This window comes from Acartia tonsa, chromosome 3 (assembly GCF_053477335.1).
Source record: "Acartia tonsa isolate MP-2025a chromosome 3, ASM5347733v1, whole genome shotgun sequence".
NCBI lineage: Eukaryota > Metazoa > Arthropoda > Copepoda > Calanoida > Acartiidae > Acartia > Acartia tonsa.
The window spans coordinates 28,835,251-28,854,423 of record NC_137262.1 but is presented as its reverse complement, the minus strand read 5'-3'; the positions used below and the strand labels follow the sequence as shown (position 1 = coordinate 28,854,423).

Here is a 19,173-nt window from a genome sequence, read left to right as displayed (position 1 = left end):
CTGAAAAACAAAAAATGATTTATCTTTTCAATAGATAGGTAAACATTCTTTTCAACTCTTTGAGAGGTAGGTAGAAGTTTGAAGTTTGTCATCAAAAGGAAAATAAAGGAAAATTAGCTTTCGATTTTATTGACAAAAAAAGCATGCATTATATATGTATATCTATAATACAAAGTAGAATGATGTTTGTCTTTCTCTCTGTTTGTTTGTAGCGAAGGATCTAGCTGACCGCTGAACCGATCGGGTTCTCCTTTACAGGGTAGCTTCTGATAGTTCCCGGGAAGGATTATAACTATTTTCTTGAGGGGTGGGACACCCCCAACCCCCCCAAAAATGAAAAATACCCACCCCAAAATAAAAAATTTCTTTATAAAAACTAAAATTAAAATAGTGGGGTCGACTACCCCCCTCCCCCCTCCCCCCCCAAAAAAAACTCTCCACCTCTTAAGATAATTTTTTTTTAATTTTTCTTTTAAATCCAAAATACGAAAAATTGGTTTGATCAAATCCTGGGACCTATGTCACGCTTCTCCAAAATGGAAAATTAAATCTTTATTGAAATCTTCAGCTTTAGGCATAACAACTTTACTATTTTATATAATAGGACAGCAATTAAAATACAAAATGCAAAAGGTTAATTGTGTGTTAGTGCGTAAATAGAAGCTGCGTAGAGACCATATTACCTGATAAGAGCCATAATTGCACTCGTCACAGATACGGACCAATGTGCAGGGTCTTACATAGGAGTCGCAGATCACACATTTTCCGTCACATTTCTCGCATAAACGACCTAAAATCAAACATTAATAATACAGACTCTTTCTATACTTTTTTAGTGTAAGCCTAAAGCAAAGATTAAAATATGTATCAATTGGCGCGGGAATTAAAACATTATGGACATTAAAGCCTTATGTTATGTATACATAGGATTCGATATAAACATTTTATTTTTCAACCTAAAACACAGAAGGGGCAATGGTTTATTTATGTTCTTTAACTTACCTTTCCATGCACGGAAGATTTAAGCATATATACATAAAAAATATACTATTAGCATGATATAACTGGCACCTTATGTATGATATTCAACAAATGTAGTTTATGAAATGCAAATTTAAGTGATTTCCTTAATGTTCCATATAATTTGATTAAGATTTTAGCACATAAACATACCTTATCTAATTCTTGATGTTAAACTTGATAGAAATATGAATTTATATGAACTTTTTATGTAGTAAGATAGTATATATACCTATACTTTAAATTATTAACATTTAACAGATAATTTAAATACGTTTATTACATAAAAATTAAACAAAATTAAACAAGTTAAAAGATTTGCTACAGTTTTTGTCTTTGAAATAGACGTTCAAAAATTTGAAGTAAAACATATTTAGAAAGCATTAACTAATAAAGATATTAATTTGAACATTGAAAAAATATAAATATTAAGCTTACCAATAGCAACGCCAGCTTGCTTCCTACAAAAGATCAAATCAGGATGATGTTTAGCCATTCTCTATTTGTCTAAAAAAACATTCATACATAAAAAAAGATAAGAAAATAGAAATAAAGTGCGATTTATTTATGTTTTATATGTAAAAAGATAACATGTATTATGAAAACTACCGGAAGAAGTGTTAAAAAATTAATATACAACAAATTAATAGCATTATAAAAATACGTTTTGATAAAATATATGTTCAAGTTGGTACCGAGTTCGAATCATTTCACAGAAAAAGAAATAAAATCGTATACGCCAAGTCCATAATATGATAAATTAATGCAAGATAACATTCTAAATTCACAATTTGGCTTTGAAATTTGTACTCTTGCGTCACTTAATGCATTTTTTAATAGGAATTGCGATTTTAGGCCAATGTTTCTCTTTTTCCTCTTTTGCTCCTTTACGGCTTTTAGTAAACGAGTCATAAAAATAATCTCTAGAATAGATACCAAATTTAGATACATACTCTAAAAAACACCCAATGGGAAATCAGTAGCGGAACAATCCGACAATATTATAGGTTATAAAGTGTACAGATTTTGATTTTAAAAAGGGCAGTTATTTTGTTTACTTTGTTCCAATACTAAGTCAGCTGTAAAACGTCGAATTTCTGAGAATAATGCTATGCTGGGGTAAATCATATCGTGTAATTTTTTTTCCTTATAATATAAAGCAAAATATATATAATATGTCAGCAATGGATAGTTTAATTTCTTTAGATAAAGCTAGCTTTGGGAAATTATATTGTTAAAAACATTCATCGCTAGTATTCTTTGAATGAATCGTATAAATATACATAAAAAAGGGATTCGTCTGCATAAGAATTCCTTTTTTCAGTTTTCAGATTTTCGGACCAGATTGAATATCTAGATCTACTTTTTATACATTCTTTTTTTGCCAATATTTTGAAGTTAGAAAATAAGAATAAATATAAGTGTGCAAGTTTAATAAAAGGGATCGACTGCATAGGAATTCCTTTTAAAGTTTACCGAATCATAGCTTCAGATTGATTATCTAGATGTATTATATCTATTATCTGTTGGCGAATATTTGTGGGCTATAAAATAAATAAAAATATAATTGTGCTAGTTTACTAAAAGCCCATGATGCGCAAATGCCGCGCTAGTAAAAACAGCTGTAAACGAATAAATACCGCAACATCCATCACACGACTCAAATCAAAACAAAAATATTAATAGTAAAATAAAAATTGAAAGAAAATGGATAGGGTTAAAGGTAAGAAATTAATTCTTTAATAATATAACAACTATACATTTGTTAAGTTATATAAAATTAATGATAAATTGTTATTTAAATATACAATTTTATAACATAAATTTCAAATTATATATGAAAGATAATGAAATGGGAAAGTTCTCTAAAATGCATTTAAAAATTATCCTTAACTCGTCAATTTATACCATGGAGCTATCCCTTTTATTATTTTCAGAAATATATACAAATTATTAATTCAAGAATAAGATATCTATTCGTTCAGACTTTTTTAACATTAATCTACTTTATAGAAAAAGATTTGTATGCCCTGCTGGAGATCGAACCTGATGCAGATGAAAAGACAATAAAGAAGGCCTACAGGAAGAAAGCACTCACATGCCATCCTGATAAAAATCCAGATAATGAGGTAGCTAGGTTATTAGAATTAAGTGTACTGTACATTAGTGGCAATATCTTCTAGGACCCATGATATCAAGAGGGAGGTTGTAGAAAATTATCTAGTCAAGCTATCACTAAAGTTGCAAAAAGGCCTAAAACCAGTGGTTATCAAGATCTTAACAGACAAAACAAAACTGCGCTGAAACAACAAAATGGAACATAAAGCTCATAAGACTACCTATACATATCGAAATACACTAATTTTGGAAGGTACTTTTAGTGACTCTGCCCTTAAAAGTTAAATTATTTGTAACACAATAAATATAATTATTAAAACACGTTTTTATTTAGGAAGCTATCAAGCGGTTCCACGAGTTGTCAGATGCTCTTGAAGTTTTGACCGACGAAAATACAAGAAAAGCATATGATAATGTATTGAAAGCCAGAAAAGCTGCTGATTTAAGAAGCAGGTATAATTTTTTTCCTAATAATAACAGACAATAATATTGAAATTATAGCTAAATTTACTCTAAAAAAATCCAATTTAAGGTCCGAATGGGGGTAAAATGAGTTGTTTAAAAGCTTTGAGAGGGGTTATCTAATGTATTTCTTATAATTAGGGTAGGTCCATCCGTCCGTCTGAGATAGATAGCTTTTATGCGTTAATTTAGGCATGTTAGAATTGTCTTATCGATTTCAAACTTTGCATGATGATTCCTGTAGTAGTTAGGTACGATTTAGAAAGCGTAGCAACTCCATATTAATCATTACAATAATGTCCCTACGTCCATTTTAAACATGTTGATTTTTCTACTTTTTTAACAACAAATATTTATGTGATATAATTATCCGTTTGATCTGATTTTTGGTATATTCATTCCTGGGACAACTAAGAACAATATTATAAGCGAAGCAACTCTATAATCAAGTCCTAAAAATGTAATTTTGTCCATAAACATTATCCTGTATCAAGCAGTTTTTCAACAAAATTAAGAATTTTGCTTCGACTCTAACACTTTTATATTTTGATTATTAAGTTCAGACACAATACAAGTGTTAACGTCCGTTTGTCCTACCGTTTCAGTGCTTCGCTTTTATGGATGTTGTCATCCTTGTTAAGATGTTGAGGGGGTTAAAAGGAGGGGTTGGTAAACACTCCTTTACCCCCCACTCTTGGACGTCTATGGTTATAAAGGCTATAGTCAAATTGTATACCTATTATTTTAGGCAATTGGATGGGAAACGAAGAAAACTAAAAGATGAGTTAGAAGCCAAAGAACACGCAGCTAAATTTGAAGAAGAATATTCAAAGTAAGTTTTAAAATCCAGAGAGAGAGAGGGGACATTGTGCTGTTTTTTTATTCGTTGACTCATACACATACATACATTATGAATCATCATTTGGGATATCAAACTATTGGCCATTGATTATTATACATTTAGATCACTGTTAAGATCACATAAATTGTTTAGCTTAGAAAAGATTTGTTTTGTTTAACCTTTATTTTAAAGACTTTGACAGAAGTAATATCCATAAAAATTTAGGAAATCAGATGAAGAAAAGCTTGCTAGAGAAATAGAAAGATTGCGAAAGGAAGGATCACGCCAATTAGAGGTAATACAAGAAAAACTCCAATTTTCAAAATGATCATATATTAATTTCATGTTTAATTCATCATTTTATTTTATTTGAAATTGTCATTATATTCAGAAAGAACAAGAATTGATGAGACAGCAGCTGGCTGAAGAAGCCGCAAACCCTAAACAAAGCTATGTACCTGAAGCTAATCAAAAAGCAAAGTTAAAAGTAAAATGGTCAAAATCAAGTGATTCACCATATAATAGGTAGATAACATGTTTTAGGTATTATTGTGTCAAAATAACCTTCTCCACTAAATTTTCACGTACCTAATGTATTAAGATTTATCAGAATATTAGTTCATAAAGTTAACTTTATCTGTTATTCCTTTCATAATCGCCCGTAGCATCTAGGAGTTATATATTAGAAAGGATAAGGAAAGTAGAAAATTAAACTAAAATTTTCAACCAAAGACTTAAATATAAAATATTTATAGCGTAAATCCTTCCCGGTATGTATGTTAAGTTTCCATAAAATAGATAACTTTAGTTCCTACTTTGTATAATAGGATTCCATCTTTTTTTATTTCCAGGGAATCATTAGAAAAGATATTTACGAAGTACGGCCAAGTTACTGCTGTAGTTGTAAATGAAAAGAAGGGAGGCAGTGCACTAATAGAGTTTGAGTCTGCAAGCGATGCAAAAATGGCGGCTAATATTGAAACCGGTTTTATGGATTCTCCTTTAAAGGTAACTATAGCATTATTTACCTATTCTTTTTTGTAAGTTAAAAAGAAAAACAAATCAAAGCTGACATTTTTACTCACTCTATCAAATCTAAAGAGCTCTTATCAAATTTTACATAATCATATTTTACAGGTAAAGCTTTTGGGCGATGACAAAGAAGACAAAAGTTCAAACGGAGAACAAGCCAAACCTCAAATGCAGTTCCCTGCCAATGGACTCGTCAATCAAACTGACTTTGAAAGCTTGGTCCTTAGAAAATTAAGGTACAAGTTTAACACAACATTTAGTAGTAGCGCAGCTTTTCTGTAATTTATGTATGTGTCTGCAACTATATAAGTTACAGAATATAGTCTGTGCATTTGTTTATCGTAACTTTACCTTATTACTGTCGCTTACAGCTTACAAAATTTAAGTTTTTTTTCGATACATGCAGCGATTTATATGATTCTTATAGACAAAATTGATCTTGTAATTTTATCAATATACTTATCACTATTTTTTTCAGACAAGAAGAGGAAAGAAAAAGACTTATTGCCCAAATGTTAGCAGAAGATGATTAATTACCTAGCCAATAGAATAAAATAAATATTTGTCTTACATTGTTTCATATAAATATTATGACATTTTTATTTTTAGCTGTAATCTGAATTTTTACGCAACGTTAATTAACTGATCCTTTTTTAAAATATTTGTATTAAATTTCTATGAAATTTTGCACATATTGATAACTCTAAATGATGCAGGTATTTTCATTTTTTGTGCATAGTTTTTTTCTGATTTTTTTCTTTTGTGTTGTACCTTGTTAGTTCCAGGGTTAAAACAAATGAGTATTCATACAGAACAACCAAATAATATTTCAGATATTCATACTTGAAATAAACTAAAGATGGACGACGAGGTGATGAGGTTTGAGATCACGGATCAGGATCTGGAGGATGAAATGGCCACAGCCTATGGAAAGAAAAGGTAGTAGAAAAGACGTTTCATATTTGCCGAAACACTTGCAATGCAAGATACGCCTTTTTTTAGTTGCCCCAAATAATTTCTTATTTAATTTATTTTTTTTGTACATGATGAAATGATAAAGTTTCTTTTTGGTTTTACTTATCTAATTTTCTTACATATACCCTCCTCTGTTTATTCTTTTCAAGAGCATAACTGACAGACAGAAATTTACATTGAAATTGTCACTTTCAACCTAAAACTTTCATACCTAAATTATCATGTGTATAAAAGAGATGTGTTTTTGGCCTTCTTCGTTTGTACAGTAAGATCTTAGAAAAAATAGGCTGATTGGACTACATTATTTAAAGGAAAACTATCTTGGTCCAAGTCAGGTTTTATTTCATTATTAACATCGACATGTATAATTTTAGTTTTTTTTTGTTTAAGAATGAGTAAAAACAAGCAGATTTATGGCGTATGGGCAGATAATTCAGACAGTGACGCTGATGAAGCACCCAGTATTGGTAAGTTAATTTAATTTTGACAAGTGCAGCTCAGGGAGCGAGGGGACGTTGAGCTGCTTGTTACACCAAATCCTAAAGGTTTCTTGATATTTGGTTCAACATTTCTGGAAACTTTTATTGAATTAAGTTGAGTGTCCAAAAGTTTCAACCACTTATTGTAATCTAAAGAAGGGGTAATTTTGTGTGTTATCTTTGGGGATGTTCATCAAATTATCGGCGTTTGTATTATCTCTTTAGTTCCATGTACCGGTTGTTTCCATCAAATATAACAGAACATGTTCGTTTAGAATTTTAACCTTGTATAAGCCAGATAAAGAATTACACCAATCTTTAACTTTACACTTACATAAATCAGAAGAAGTTTAATTTATAACTTGTAAGACACATAAACTAACAAGGATGACAACATCCATAAAAGCGAAGCACTGAAACGGTAGGACAAACGGACATAAACACTTGTATAGTATCTGAACTGAAAAATCGGAACATAAATGTATAAATGTCGAATCAAAATTGTAGGTAAATTTGTTGAAAAACTGCTTAAAAACAGGATAATGTTTATGGACATACTTGCATTTTTGGACTTGATTATAGAGTTGCTTCGCTTATAATATTGTTCTTTGTTGTCCCAGGAATCAATATACCAAAAATCAGATCAAACGGATAATTAAAACACTTAAAAATTTGTTGTTAAAAAAGTAGAAAAATCAACATGTTTAAAATGGACGTACGGACATTCTGGTAATGATTATAGAGTTGCTGCGCTTTCTAAATCGTACCCAACTACTACAGGAATCATCATGCAAAGTTTGAAATCGATAGGACAATTCTAACATGCATAAATTAACGAAAAAAAGCTATCTATCTCGGACGGACGGACGTACGGACGGACGGACCGACCCTAATTATAGAAAAGCTTCGCTTTTAAAAAGCTTCGCTTTTAAAAATGTACTTGGCAAATTTTGGAGGGGGAAAAAATATATTATGAGATATAATGAAAACTAATCTTTCATCACTTTAAGGAACTTTTGCTGGAACCAAGAAAACTAAAAAAGTTGACTATACACAAAAAATGAATTTTGTATCTGCTGGAATACAAGGACAGGTTAGAATTAAACTTTTATTTTATAAACATATTTTATTTTTATGATAATTAGGTGTACCCTAGCTTAAATACATAATGATTAAAAAACACCTATGTACTATATCGTTATATCAATTTTAAAATGATTTTTTTTTTAAAGCGTAAAGATGGATCAGAGCTCAAAAGTCAATTTGAAGGAAAGTAACGACTTTATGTCCCACTACCCCTTAATTAACGTGAGGGGAGAGGGGTTCTTTTCTCGACTAGGCATTTTGAGTGAAACCGCCCATAAGAGAGAGGATGAAGAATGTATGTACGTTTGTCTAAATTGTCAGCACTCTGATTATGAAAGGAAATAATTCATATTGTTCATATTTACGTATTTTATTTTCTTTCTAGACCACTTCTTGTATTTAACTATTAAATATGATTTTAGAAGAAGAAAGATTCCAAGAAGGACGAAGATCAAGAAGATGATGACAATGAATCTTCTCGGAGGCAAATTGAAAGTGGCGGGGACTCGAGCGAGGATGAACGACCCAGTTTTGGGGGCAGCGGTGGTGGGGGGCGTGGCTTTAAACTTGGTATGAAATTTTGTATTGATAAGTTTAGGTTATAAGCTTCTGTAATTGATTTGATTTTAATGGAATAAAGAAATGGGAAGTTTTATTAAGAGCATGAGTGTAAGTTGACCCTTCACTTTCTTTTAAAATTTTACAAAGAAAAAGTTAAAACAAAATTTTCTTGGGGGGGGGGGGGTTGTACTTATATTCAGGAATGATTTCCCTAGGGAGGGTAAAGATATCCTCCAAAAAAATAAATAAAAACCTTAAACGCACAAATAAGAAGCTTCACTGTAAAGGATAATCACATAGTTAAATGTATCACTCTTTCATGAAACTGAAAGTTGTCTTATTCGTCAATAACCTCCTACATTGAGCTACCTCCATTGATTGATTGATTGATTTTGAAATATTTATTTTGTCCAGGAGATGGAGCAGGGAGACGGGAGGACCAGGGCCAGATAGCTGGGATGCGGACACAAACATTCTTCCAGCCGCAAAGCCTTGGCAAAGGTTTTGGTGAGTGGGAAAAGCATACTAGGGTAGGGTTTTTTTATGTTTCAATTTTTACCCTAAACTTGATTGTTGTTGTTGAATACGCTGATTTTTCTTATTTTGATAAGAAGTCCAGTCATGAAAATGAACATCCAAGAGTTGTGTTTGTCCGAGGAAAAACTATTTTGCCTCCAAATTTTCCATTAATAAAAATGATCATTATGGGACCAAATTACAAAAGGTACAGCTGGTATTTTAACATTTGGAAAAGTTTGAGAGTAAAAAGTTTTTCTTTTGATATAATATCAACTCTTTGTTCTTAGATAAAGTTATTCAACATGAATTAACAAAATTCTTTTGCAGGGCATTGGTGCGAAGTTGTTGCTCCAGATGGGTTACCAGGCGGGCAAAGGTCTGGGGAAAAATCTGGAGGGTAGATCCACAATTGTTGAGGCTTTTGTTAGAAAGGGAAAAGGTGCAATTGGCAGGTAAATTTTTAAAAATAGCGCAGCTATTCATTATCTTAGGTCAGTCCGTACCTTTGACCTTCAAAAATAGTATAATATATATTTATGTTGACTAAGCATATAGAGTTGGCACTAATAATAATAGGAATCTTACACTATGTTGCTTTATTTTACGTCACAGGAAAAAACACTCCTGAAAGATATTTATTTTCACCATTTATTCACAATTTGTTCATCTAAAAAGTTGTAAACTCTTGATTTTACCCTTTTTATTAGGGTTGGCAATCCGTCCAAGTTTTGGACCGGATTCGGATTCTTACAAAAATCCGCCCAAAAATGAAACGGATGAATCCGTGGATTCCGGATTCTTATTTTTTGACGGATTCCGGATTCTAGCAATATTTTAAAAGTCCCTTTTAAAAGTGAATTAAGGGATTAAATTTTACCGGGTACTGGGAAGAATCTAAGTTTTATTTTCATATTTTCACACCTATTTATAGACCCTACAGCGGCCAATTGACCCTTACTAAACCTAACCTAAAATAAACATAAAAAGCTACTGTGAAATAAAAATATTCGGCCCAAAAAAACTCAAGACGCTAATTTTAGCTAAACAATTAACAATCCGAATTAAAATAACGAAATCCGAACCAAAAATTGGACGCATTCCGGATTCGGATTGCCAACCCTACTATTTATGGAATCAATTGCACTTTTTTTTGATATCGAAATAATCTATAACTTTGTTGGACTGTCTGTTCGTTTTCTTCTCAATTATCAGCTGCTATAAAAGAAATACTTGTGAAGATTCCTATGCCCAACCATAAACCTTATTTGAGATTCTTAACACCCGATTGACCGCTTTTAATTTCTTTCATATAGTTTTTATTCATCAATACTGTTAAAAAATAAACCAAAATTCTTATAAATTAATTCAGGTACGGATCAGAAGGAGGTAGACCTAAAAGAGACAAAGGAGACAGCGAGGATGAAGAAGAGGCGGAATTTAAGGTAGGTAGATAGAAAACAAATGTAGAGAAGCTTCAATATTAGAACAAGGATGTTGTCATCCTTAAAAGCGAAGCTCTGAAACACAGGACAAACAAACATTAACACTTGTAGAGTGTTATAAATGAAAAGGCAGAATATAAATGTGTAAATCTTGTAAAATTGATTATAGAGTTGGTTTGCTAATAACATTGTACCTTGTTGTAATAGGAAACAGTATTCCTTAAATCAGATAAATAGTGTTATAGAAAAGCTTAGCTTTAAAAAACAGATGTTAAGATTCGCATAAGGGGTATAGAAAATTATAGAAGGCTATATCCATAGGGGTAAAAGGTGTTTATTGAGATAGAAAGATATATAGAAGATACAGATAGAGAATTAGATACATACAAAGGTATAGAAAGAAATAGAAGGAAAAAGAAAGAAATAGAAGGAAAAAGAAAGAAATAGAAGGAAAAAGAAAGATAGAGAAGGAAATAGAAAGATAGAGAAGGAAATAGAAAGATATAGACGGAGATAGAATGATATAGTAGTAGATAGAAAGATAAATAAGAAGATATATTGAGAGAGAGAAAGGGTAGAAAGATATAGAAGAAGATAGAAAGATAAAGAAGTAGATAGAAAGATAGAGAACTAGATGGAATTATACATAAGTGTAGAAGTTGATAGAAAGATACAGAAGGAGATAGAAAGATATAGAAGTATTTTGAAAGAAACAGAATCAGATGTAATAATATAGTAGGGTATAGAAAGATTGAGAAGAAGTTAAAGGAACCCTGCAAAAAATACACTGCGTTAACTGCTGAAAGTCTGCCACGAGTAGAACCAATACCCAAAATTTAAAGCCTCCAGCTTCAATAACAAAAAAGTTACAGGTATTTCAAAATGATTTTTTTAGTACAATGAAAATTTTGAAAGATTTTCATTGCTTACATGATGGAAATTTCAATATTAAATTACGTCGCCTGGAAGCAAAATTAAAAGCTTATTTTCGTCAGAAACTTAGGCTTCCAGTAACTGATAACATTTTTACAACGAACATTAACATTAACATTTCATAGTCAAAATTTCATTAGAAAATTCGGTTTAAATTTCATTTGTAAGCGTAAAATCATATCAGGAAAAAATGAAACTAATGTAAGTAATACATATGCTCAGCTGTGATTTGTTGTTCAGTGAACTTAGCGCGGACTCAGCCTTCTGATTGGCTGGAAATCCTAAAGGCTGGTATTCTCACACTACAGTACTCTCAGTACAAAGCAATTTAAACTGATTTTTTTTTAATGATTTTGACTAACGAAGGGTCTTTTTATTGTAAAAATGTTATCTGTTACTGGCATCCTAAGTTTCTGCCAAATATAAGCTTAAAATTTTCTTTCTAGGCGACATATTTTAATAAGGAATATTCTATTAATAGCAATGAAAAACTTTTAAAATTTCCATTGTACTAAAAATGTCATTTTGAAATGTCTATACCTTTTTCATTTTTGAAGCTGGAGGATTTAAATTTTGGGTATTTGGTCTACTCGTTTCAGTCTTTCTGTAGTTAAAGTGCTATATTTCTTGCAGGGTTCCTTTAATAATAAAAAGAAAGATAGATAAGCATATAGAATGATATACAAGGAGAGAGAATCGTATAAAAGAAAATAGAAAAATATAGAAGCAAATAGAAAGATAGAGAAGTAGATTAAAAAATATAGGAGGAGATAGAAAGAAATAGAAGTAAATAGAAATATATTTATCAAAAAATGAACTTTTAAAACCTACAAAAGTCAAAAATAGACTTGCCAAAAAATATTTGTGGAGTTTTTCTTGATTTTAGATCGGAGCCGTCAGTATCACAGGCGGCTCCACAACGCTGTTAGAAAGATATAAAAGTATATAGAAAGATATAGAAGGAGATAGAAAGATTTAGAAGGAGATAGAAAGATATGAAAGGAGATAGAAAGATATAGAAGGAGATAGAAAGAGAAAGAAAGATATAGAAGGAGATAGAAAGATAAAGAAGGAGATAGAAATATATAGAAGTAGAACTATACAAGCTTTTTTAAAGTTTTAAACGGAAATAGAGTTCCCATTAGATGCTTATTAAGTCCCCTGAAGACGTCTAAGCTCTAGCTCTAACCAGTTTTTGTCCAACTTATCGATTTTCTGACCCAAAAAAAAATCGAAACAATTTTTTTTTCGACTTTGAGATTCAATAAGTACCCTAAAAATTTATCTCATTTTATACCTACTTTTTTTGCAGGCAATTTAATAAGGAACAAATTTGATTTTATGTTTTTTTTCTGTCAATCGATTAGAACATGGAGAAAAATGTCATTTAATGAAAGTGTGTCAAAAATTACCGACTTCGCCTCAATACAGAAATAGCCCCGCCTTACCCTAGAGAAGTTGATAAAAAAGATAGGGAAGGATATACTAAAATATATATGTAGATAGAAATATATTGAAGTAGATAGAAAGATGTAGAAGTAGATAGAAAGATAGAGAAGTAGATAAAAGGATATGGAAGGAGATAGGAAGATATAGAAGTAGATAGAAAGAAATAGAAGATAAAGAAGGAGATAGAAAGATAAAGAAGCAGATAGAATGATATAGTAGTAGATAGAATGATATAGAAGTAGATAGAAAGAAATAGAAGATAAAGAAGGAGATAGAAAGATAAAGAAGTAGATAGAAAGATAAAGAAGCAGATAGAATGATATAGTAGTAGATAGAATGATATAGAAGTAGATAGAAAGATATAGAAGTAGATAGAAAGATAAAGATGGAAATAGAAAGATATAGAAGGAGATAGAATAATAAAGAAGCAGATAGGAAGATATAGAAGTATATAGAAAGATATAGAAGGAGATAGAAAGATATAGAAAGAGATAGAAAGAGATAGAAAGAGATAGAAAGATATAGAAAGATATAGAAAGATATAGAAAGAGACAGAAAGATATAGAAAGAGATAAAAAGATTGAGAAGTTGATAAAAAGATAGGGAATGAGATAGAAAGGTATATTTGTAGATATAAATATATAGAAGTAGATAGAAAGTTTTAAGAGGATATAAAAAAAAGTAGAAGGCAGTGTTGCGGATCCGCATTGATTGTATGCGGATCCGGATCCTCCAAATTTGGTCAGTGCGGATCCGGATCCGGACCCGGATCCTTGACAATAAAAATAAAATCACCAAATTTTTCAATAAAATATTTATTCTTTAATATCAAAGTCAAAAATATTTTTAATTTTCAAGTCTGAACCTAAACCTTAAAGATTGGCTCTCATCAAGAGAATGTCTGATTTTCAAAATTTGTAAGTGACTATTTTATATAAATTTAGGTAGATTTTTCCATAAATTTATACCCCAGGATCCGGATCCGCATTTTTTTGTGGAACCGGATCCTTGGACTCAAAATAATGCGGATCCGGATCCACAACACTGTTAGAAGGAGATAGAAAGAAGTAGAAGTAGATAGAAAGTTTTAGAAGGAGATAGAAAGAAGTAGAAGTAGATAGAAAGATATAGAAAATAGAGAAGTAGGTAAAAAGTTAGAGAAGAAGATAGATATGTTTGGAGGAAAGAAAATATTAAAATTGGATAAAATGATTTAGAGTTTTGTAAAAAAAAAAAATAGGTATAGCACTAGCGGATGCACCTCTATAATCTAAGGGGCTCTGTATTCAAAGGGGGAAGAAAAAAAGCTCAACGCCATATCCCAAGACTTAAATTTAAAAATGAGATAGGAAATCACAGGACCTACTTGATTTTTATCTAAAATAGAGTACCCAAAAGAATTAATTTCCTCTTTAGTTATCAGTTCAGTAGTTATTGGAATATTACTACTGTTTTAATAGGATGGAAAAAAAGTTAAAGCCATTTTTTTTATCTAGTCTAAATTGAAACAATGGAAAACTGTTGGAGAGGTTGGTGGAAAGAAAAGGAACACAGAATATGTTTACAAATCAGTCGAAGAAGTTTTGGAGGAGGGAAAATTCAGGTTTGCATTTTTATTCTTTAAGATCTCTAGAAATGTGAACGATTTAGGTTAAAACTTCTGTTGTTCAAAACATCAAACATAATGATCTTTAAATTGTATAGTATATTTTCTAAACAAATATTTTTTATTAGCGAAGCTTCTCTATAATTTATTTTGTCTGTCCGTCCGTCAGTCCAAAATATAAATATAAAAATACTTGTCGTGTTGTCATCCTTGTTTGTATTTTCTATTAGTTATTAAAATAATTTTGTCCAAAGAAGCGTTGTAAAAATATTTGATGGTATTAATATTGACATTCATGAACAAAAGAAATTAATACATTATGAAAAATCAATGTTTTGTGAACAATATTTAAATCATGTTATCTATAATACAAAGTAGAACGATGTCTGTCTGTCCGTCTGTCCGTCTGTCTGTCCCTTAAGATCTCGGTAACCACTGAACCGATCGGATTCTACTCTTCAGGGTATATACCTATTGGTCCTGTGCTGGTTTTAAGCTATTTTCTTGGGGGGTGGGACGCCCCCAACCCCCCCCCCCAAAAAAAAATCCCCCCCATTTTTTTTTTTTTTTTTTTTTTTGCCTAAGATTTCCTTGGTCCTTTAACGAATTTCGCCCTAATTTTTTTATCACCCCTTGGGGCAAAGCCCCTAGAGGCTATTATATAAAGTAGTAAGCGTTTTTTGTCTGTCCCGAAGGATCTCGCTAACCGCTGAACCGATCGAGTTTTCCTTCACAGGGTAGCTTCTCATAGGTCCTGGGAAGGTTTATAACTATTTTCTTGGGGGGTGGGACACCCCTAACACCCCCAAAAAATGATAAATACCCCCATCAAATAATTTTTAACCTATTATATAAAGTAGTAAGCGTTTTTTGTCTGTCCCGAAGGATCTCGCTAACCGCTGAACCGATCGAGTTTTTCTTTACAGGGTAGGTTCTCATAGGTCCTGGGAAGGTTTATAACTATTTTTTGGGGGGGTGGGACACCCCTAACACCCCCAAAAATTGATAAATACCCATCCTCAAATAAGGGGGGGGGGAAGTTCTGACACTTTCGCGTAAACGGTGAGTATAGGCTTTATCTTTGGACTGAGAGGATAGGTTATTAGGGATAAAATCATTCTTATATGATGAATTTCCCCCAGATTTAAGATTTTTTGGATAGGCCTCCAGGTTCCGGAGCTCCAAGCCTCCAGGTGGTCTCTGGACAGGTAAAAAATTAAAAAATTTCTTATTTGAACAGTTAGAGGTAAGTTTATTAAACAACATAAGCTTCTTTTTATATATTATTCATATATTTGAAGAAAAAATTACAATCGGCCTCCAGGTTCAGGTGCTGCAGGCCTCCAGGTGGCCTCTGACAGGTATAAAATCCAAATTTCTTATTTGAACAGTTAGAGGTAAGTTTATAAAACAACATAAGCTTCTTTATATATATTATTCATATATTTAAAGAAAAAATTACAATCGGCCTCCAGGTTCAGGTGCTGCAGGCCTCCAGGTGGCCTCTGGACAGGTAAAAATCAAAATTTCTTATTTGAACAGTTAGAGGTAAGTTTATAAAACAACATAAGCTTCTTTTTATATATTATTCATATATTTGATGAAATAATTACAATCGGCCTCCAGGTTCAGGTGCTGCAGGCCTCCAGGTGGCCTCTGGACAGGTAAAAAATCTAAATTTCTTATTTGAACAGTTAGAGGTAAGTTTATAAAACAACATAAGCTTCTTTTTATATATTATTCATATATTTGAAGAAAAAATTACAATCGGCCTCCAGGTTCAGGTGCTGCAGGCCTCCAGGTGGCCTCTGGACAGGTAAAAAATCAAAATTTCTTATTTGAACAGTTAGAGGTAAGTTTATAAAACAACATAAGCTTCTTTATATATATTATTCATATAATTGAAGAAAAAATTACAATCGGCCTATAATCTAACCAAACCTAATTGTAAAAAAGTGCCGCTGCCAGGTTTTATAGTTTAGTTGGGGGATAGCAAAATTTTCAAAATTGAAAAAAAAATTTAAGAGGATAACGCCAACATATAATATTATTAGGTCCTACACATTGAGACTTCAAAGGTTTAAATTGTAGGAGTTAATAATATTCTCTTTTTTTTATTTTTACCTGTTCAAAGCCCGAAGCTCCTGAGCCTGGAGGCCAATTGTAATTTAAAATTGTACTTATTATAATATTATTTTAAAGGCTATTTGTAATATTGTCTTCAAATATATAAATAACATAAAAGCTAATTTTTTTATAAGTTTACCGCCATCTGTTGAAATAAGAAATATTGATATTTTACCTGTCCAGAGTACACCTGGAGGCCTGCATCACCTAAACCTGGAGGCTAATTGTAAATTATTCTTCAAATATCTTTAAAGCATCTAAAAATAAGCTCATTTTGTTTTTTAAGTAAACTTGACCTCTAACTGTTCAAATAAGATTTTTAAAAAAATTTTTTAGCTGTCCAGAGGCCACCTGGAGGCCTGCAGCACCTGAACCTGGAGGCCAATTGTAATTTTTTCTTTAGATATGTAAAAATATATAAAAAGAAGCTTATGTTGTTTTATAAACTTACCTCTAACTGTTCAAATAAGAAATTTTGATTTTTTACCTGTCCAGAGGCCACCTGGAGGCCTGCAGCACCTGAACCTGGAGGCCGATTGTAATTTTTTCTTCAAATATATGAATAATATATATAAAGAAGCTTATGTTGTTTTATAAACTTACCTCTAACTGTTCAAATAAGAAATTTTGATTTTTTACCTGTCCAGAGGCCACCTGGAGGCCTGCAGCACCTGAACCTGGAGGCCGATTGTAATTTTTTCTTCAAATATATGAATAATATATAAAAAGAAGCTTATGTTGTTTTATAAACTTACCTGTAACTGTTCAAAAAAGAAATTTAGATTTTTTACCTGTCCAGAGGCCACCTGGAGGCCTGCAGCACCTGAACCTGGAGGCCGATTGTAATTTTTTCTTCAAATATATGAATAATATATAAAAAGAAGCTTATGTTGTTTTATAAACTTACCTCTAACTGTTCAAATAAGAAATTTTGATTTTTACCTGTCCAGAGGCCACCTGGAGGCCTGCAGCACCTGAACCTGGAGGCCGATTGTAATTTTTTCTTCAAATATATAAATAATATATAAAAAGAAGCTTATGTTGTTTTATAAACTTACCTCTAACTGTTCAAATAAGAAATTTTGATTTTTTTACCTGTCCAGAGGCCACCTGGAGGCCTGCAGCACCTGAACCTGGAGGCCGATTGTAATTTTTTCTTCAAATATATGAATAATATATAAAAAGAAGCTTATGTTGTTTTATAAACTTACCTCTAACTGTTCAAATAAGAAATTTTGATTTTTTACCTGTCCAGAGGCCACCTGGAGGCCTGCAGCACCTGAACCTGGAGGCCGATTGTAATTTTTTCATCAAATATATGAATAATATATAAAAAGAAGCTTATGTTGTTTTATAAACTTACCTCTAACTGTTCAAATAAGAAATTTTGATTTTTTACCTGTCCAGAGGCCACCTGGAGGCCTGCAGCACCTGAACCTGGAGGCCGATTGTAATTTTTTCTTCAAATATATGAATAATATATAAAAAGAAGCTTATGTTGTTTTATAAACTTACCTCTAACTGTTCAAATAAGAAATTTTTTATTTTTTTACCTGTCCAGAGACCACCTGGAGGCCTGGAGCTCCGGAACCTGGAGGCCTATCCAAAAAATCTTAAATCTGGGGGAAATTCATCATATAAGAATGATTTTATCCCTAATAACCTATCCTCTCAGTCCAAAGATAAAGCCTATACTCACCGTTTACGCGAAAGTGTCAGAACTTCCCCCCCCCCTTATTTAAAAATTTTTCTTCATATCTAAAATACGAAAAATTAGCTTGATCAAACCTCCTGGGGCAAAGTTATTAATTTGTTTCAAGTATTTAAATCCTACAGATGCAATGATTTTACAAAGGAACGTACAAAAGATTGTTGTTTGGTTAAGACTCACTCCAAAAACGACTTTTTAAAAGCGAAGCTTTTATATAATTAGGGTCGGTCCGTCCGTAATGGATAGCTTTTTCGTTAATTTAGGCATGTTAGAATTCAATTGTCCTATCGATTTCAAACTTTGCATGGTAATTCCTTTAGTAGTTAGGTACGATTTAGAAAGCGTAGCAACTCTATAATCATTACCAAAATGTCCGTACGTCTATTTTAAACATGTTGATTTTTTACTTTTTTAAGAACAAATTTTTATGTGATCTAATCATCCGATTGATCTGATTTTTGGTATATTGATTCCTGGGACAACAAAGTTTAATGCTATAAGCGATGCAACTCTTTAATCAAGTCCTAAAAATGTAAGTATGTCCATAAACATTATCCTGTATCAAGCAGTTTTTCAACAAATTTACTTACAATTTTGCTTCGACTCTTATACATTTATAGTCTGATTATTCAGTTCTGACACTAATATAAATGTTAATGTCCGTTTGTCCTACTGTTTCAGTACTTCGCTTTTAATGATGTTGTCAGCCTTGTTGACTATTTATTTTTAATCTTAGACTAAAAGGGGGGGTCGACTAGGGCTTCTAGAGGCCGCTAGGAGCGTAGCCGTTAGAATTATAAAATACCGTTTTA

General features: G+C 31.7%; 3 protein-coding genes across 5 annotated transcripts in view; 2 read left to right on the top strand and 1 right to left on the bottom strand.

Annotated features, from left to right (window-relative positions):
• Window positions 1-19,173, bottom strand: part of Phf5a (PHD finger protein 5a) — a 164,722-nt gene that overhangs the window by 304 nt on the left and 145,245 nt on the right. For both annotated transcript variants that reach the window (XM_080153483.1, XM_080153485.1), the window contains exons 2-3: window positions 1,459-1,529; window positions 684-790 (exon numbers count right to left, since the gene is read on the bottom strand). In XM_080153483.1, coding sequence (XP_080009609.1) covers window positions 684-790; window positions 1,459-1,516 — 165 coding nt within the window. In that variant the 5' untranslated portion in view covers window positions 1,517-1,529. The remainder of the gene's footprint in view (window positions 1-683; window positions 791-1,458; window positions 1,530-19,173) is intronic.
• LOC145313839 (dnaJ homolog subfamily C member 17) lies at window positions 2,589-6,307 on the top strand. The gene is made up of 9 exons (XM_080153482.1): window positions 2,589-2,743; window positions 3,034-3,149; window positions 3,473-3,591; window positions 4,349-4,432; window positions 4,667-4,736; window positions 4,833-4,966; window positions 5,293-5,449; window positions 5,579-5,709; window positions 5,952-6,307. The coding sequence occupies exons 1-9, from the start codon at window positions 2,728-2,730 to the stop codon at window positions 6,004-6,006; spliced, it is 882 nt and encodes a 293-aa protein (XP_080009608.1). The 5' UTR covers window positions 2,589-2,727; the 3' UTR covers window positions 6,007-6,307.
• The window catches only part of sip1 (septin interacting protein 1), a 32,518-nt gene continuing 19,624 nt past the window's right edge, over window positions 6,280-19,173 (top strand). For both annotated transcript variants that reach the window (XR_013877521.1, XM_080153477.1), the window contains exons 1-8: window positions 6,280-6,412; window positions 6,839-6,915; window positions 7,938-8,020; window positions 8,436-8,583; window positions 8,989-9,104; window positions 9,421-9,545; window positions 10,463-10,535; window positions 14,414-14,520. Coding sequence is in view for 1 of the 2 variants with exons in the window: in XM_080153477.1 (XP_080009603.1) it covers window positions 6,333-6,412; window positions 6,839-6,915; window positions 7,938-8,020; window positions 8,436-8,583; window positions 8,989-9,104; window positions 9,421-9,545; window positions 10,463-10,535; window positions 14,414-14,520 (809 nt within the window). In the remaining variant the exon portion in view is untranslated. The remainder of the gene's footprint in view (window positions 6,413-6,838; window positions 6,916-7,937; window positions 8,021-8,435; window positions 8,584-8,988; window positions 9,105-9,420; window positions 9,546-10,462; window positions 10,536-14,413; window positions 14,521-19,173) is intronic.

Bases quoted from the DNA above. Each gene is read 5' to 3' on its own strand.
- LOC145313839 (XM_080153482.1), top strand. The intron at 4,737-4,832 runs GTAATACAAGAA...CATTATATTCAG, and splicing joins AAGGATCACGCCAATTAGAG to AAAGAACAAGAATTGATGAG. The intron at 4,967-5,292 runs GTAGATAACATG...TTTTATTTCCAG, and splicing joins AGTGATTCACCATATAATAG to GGAATCATTAGAAAAGATAT.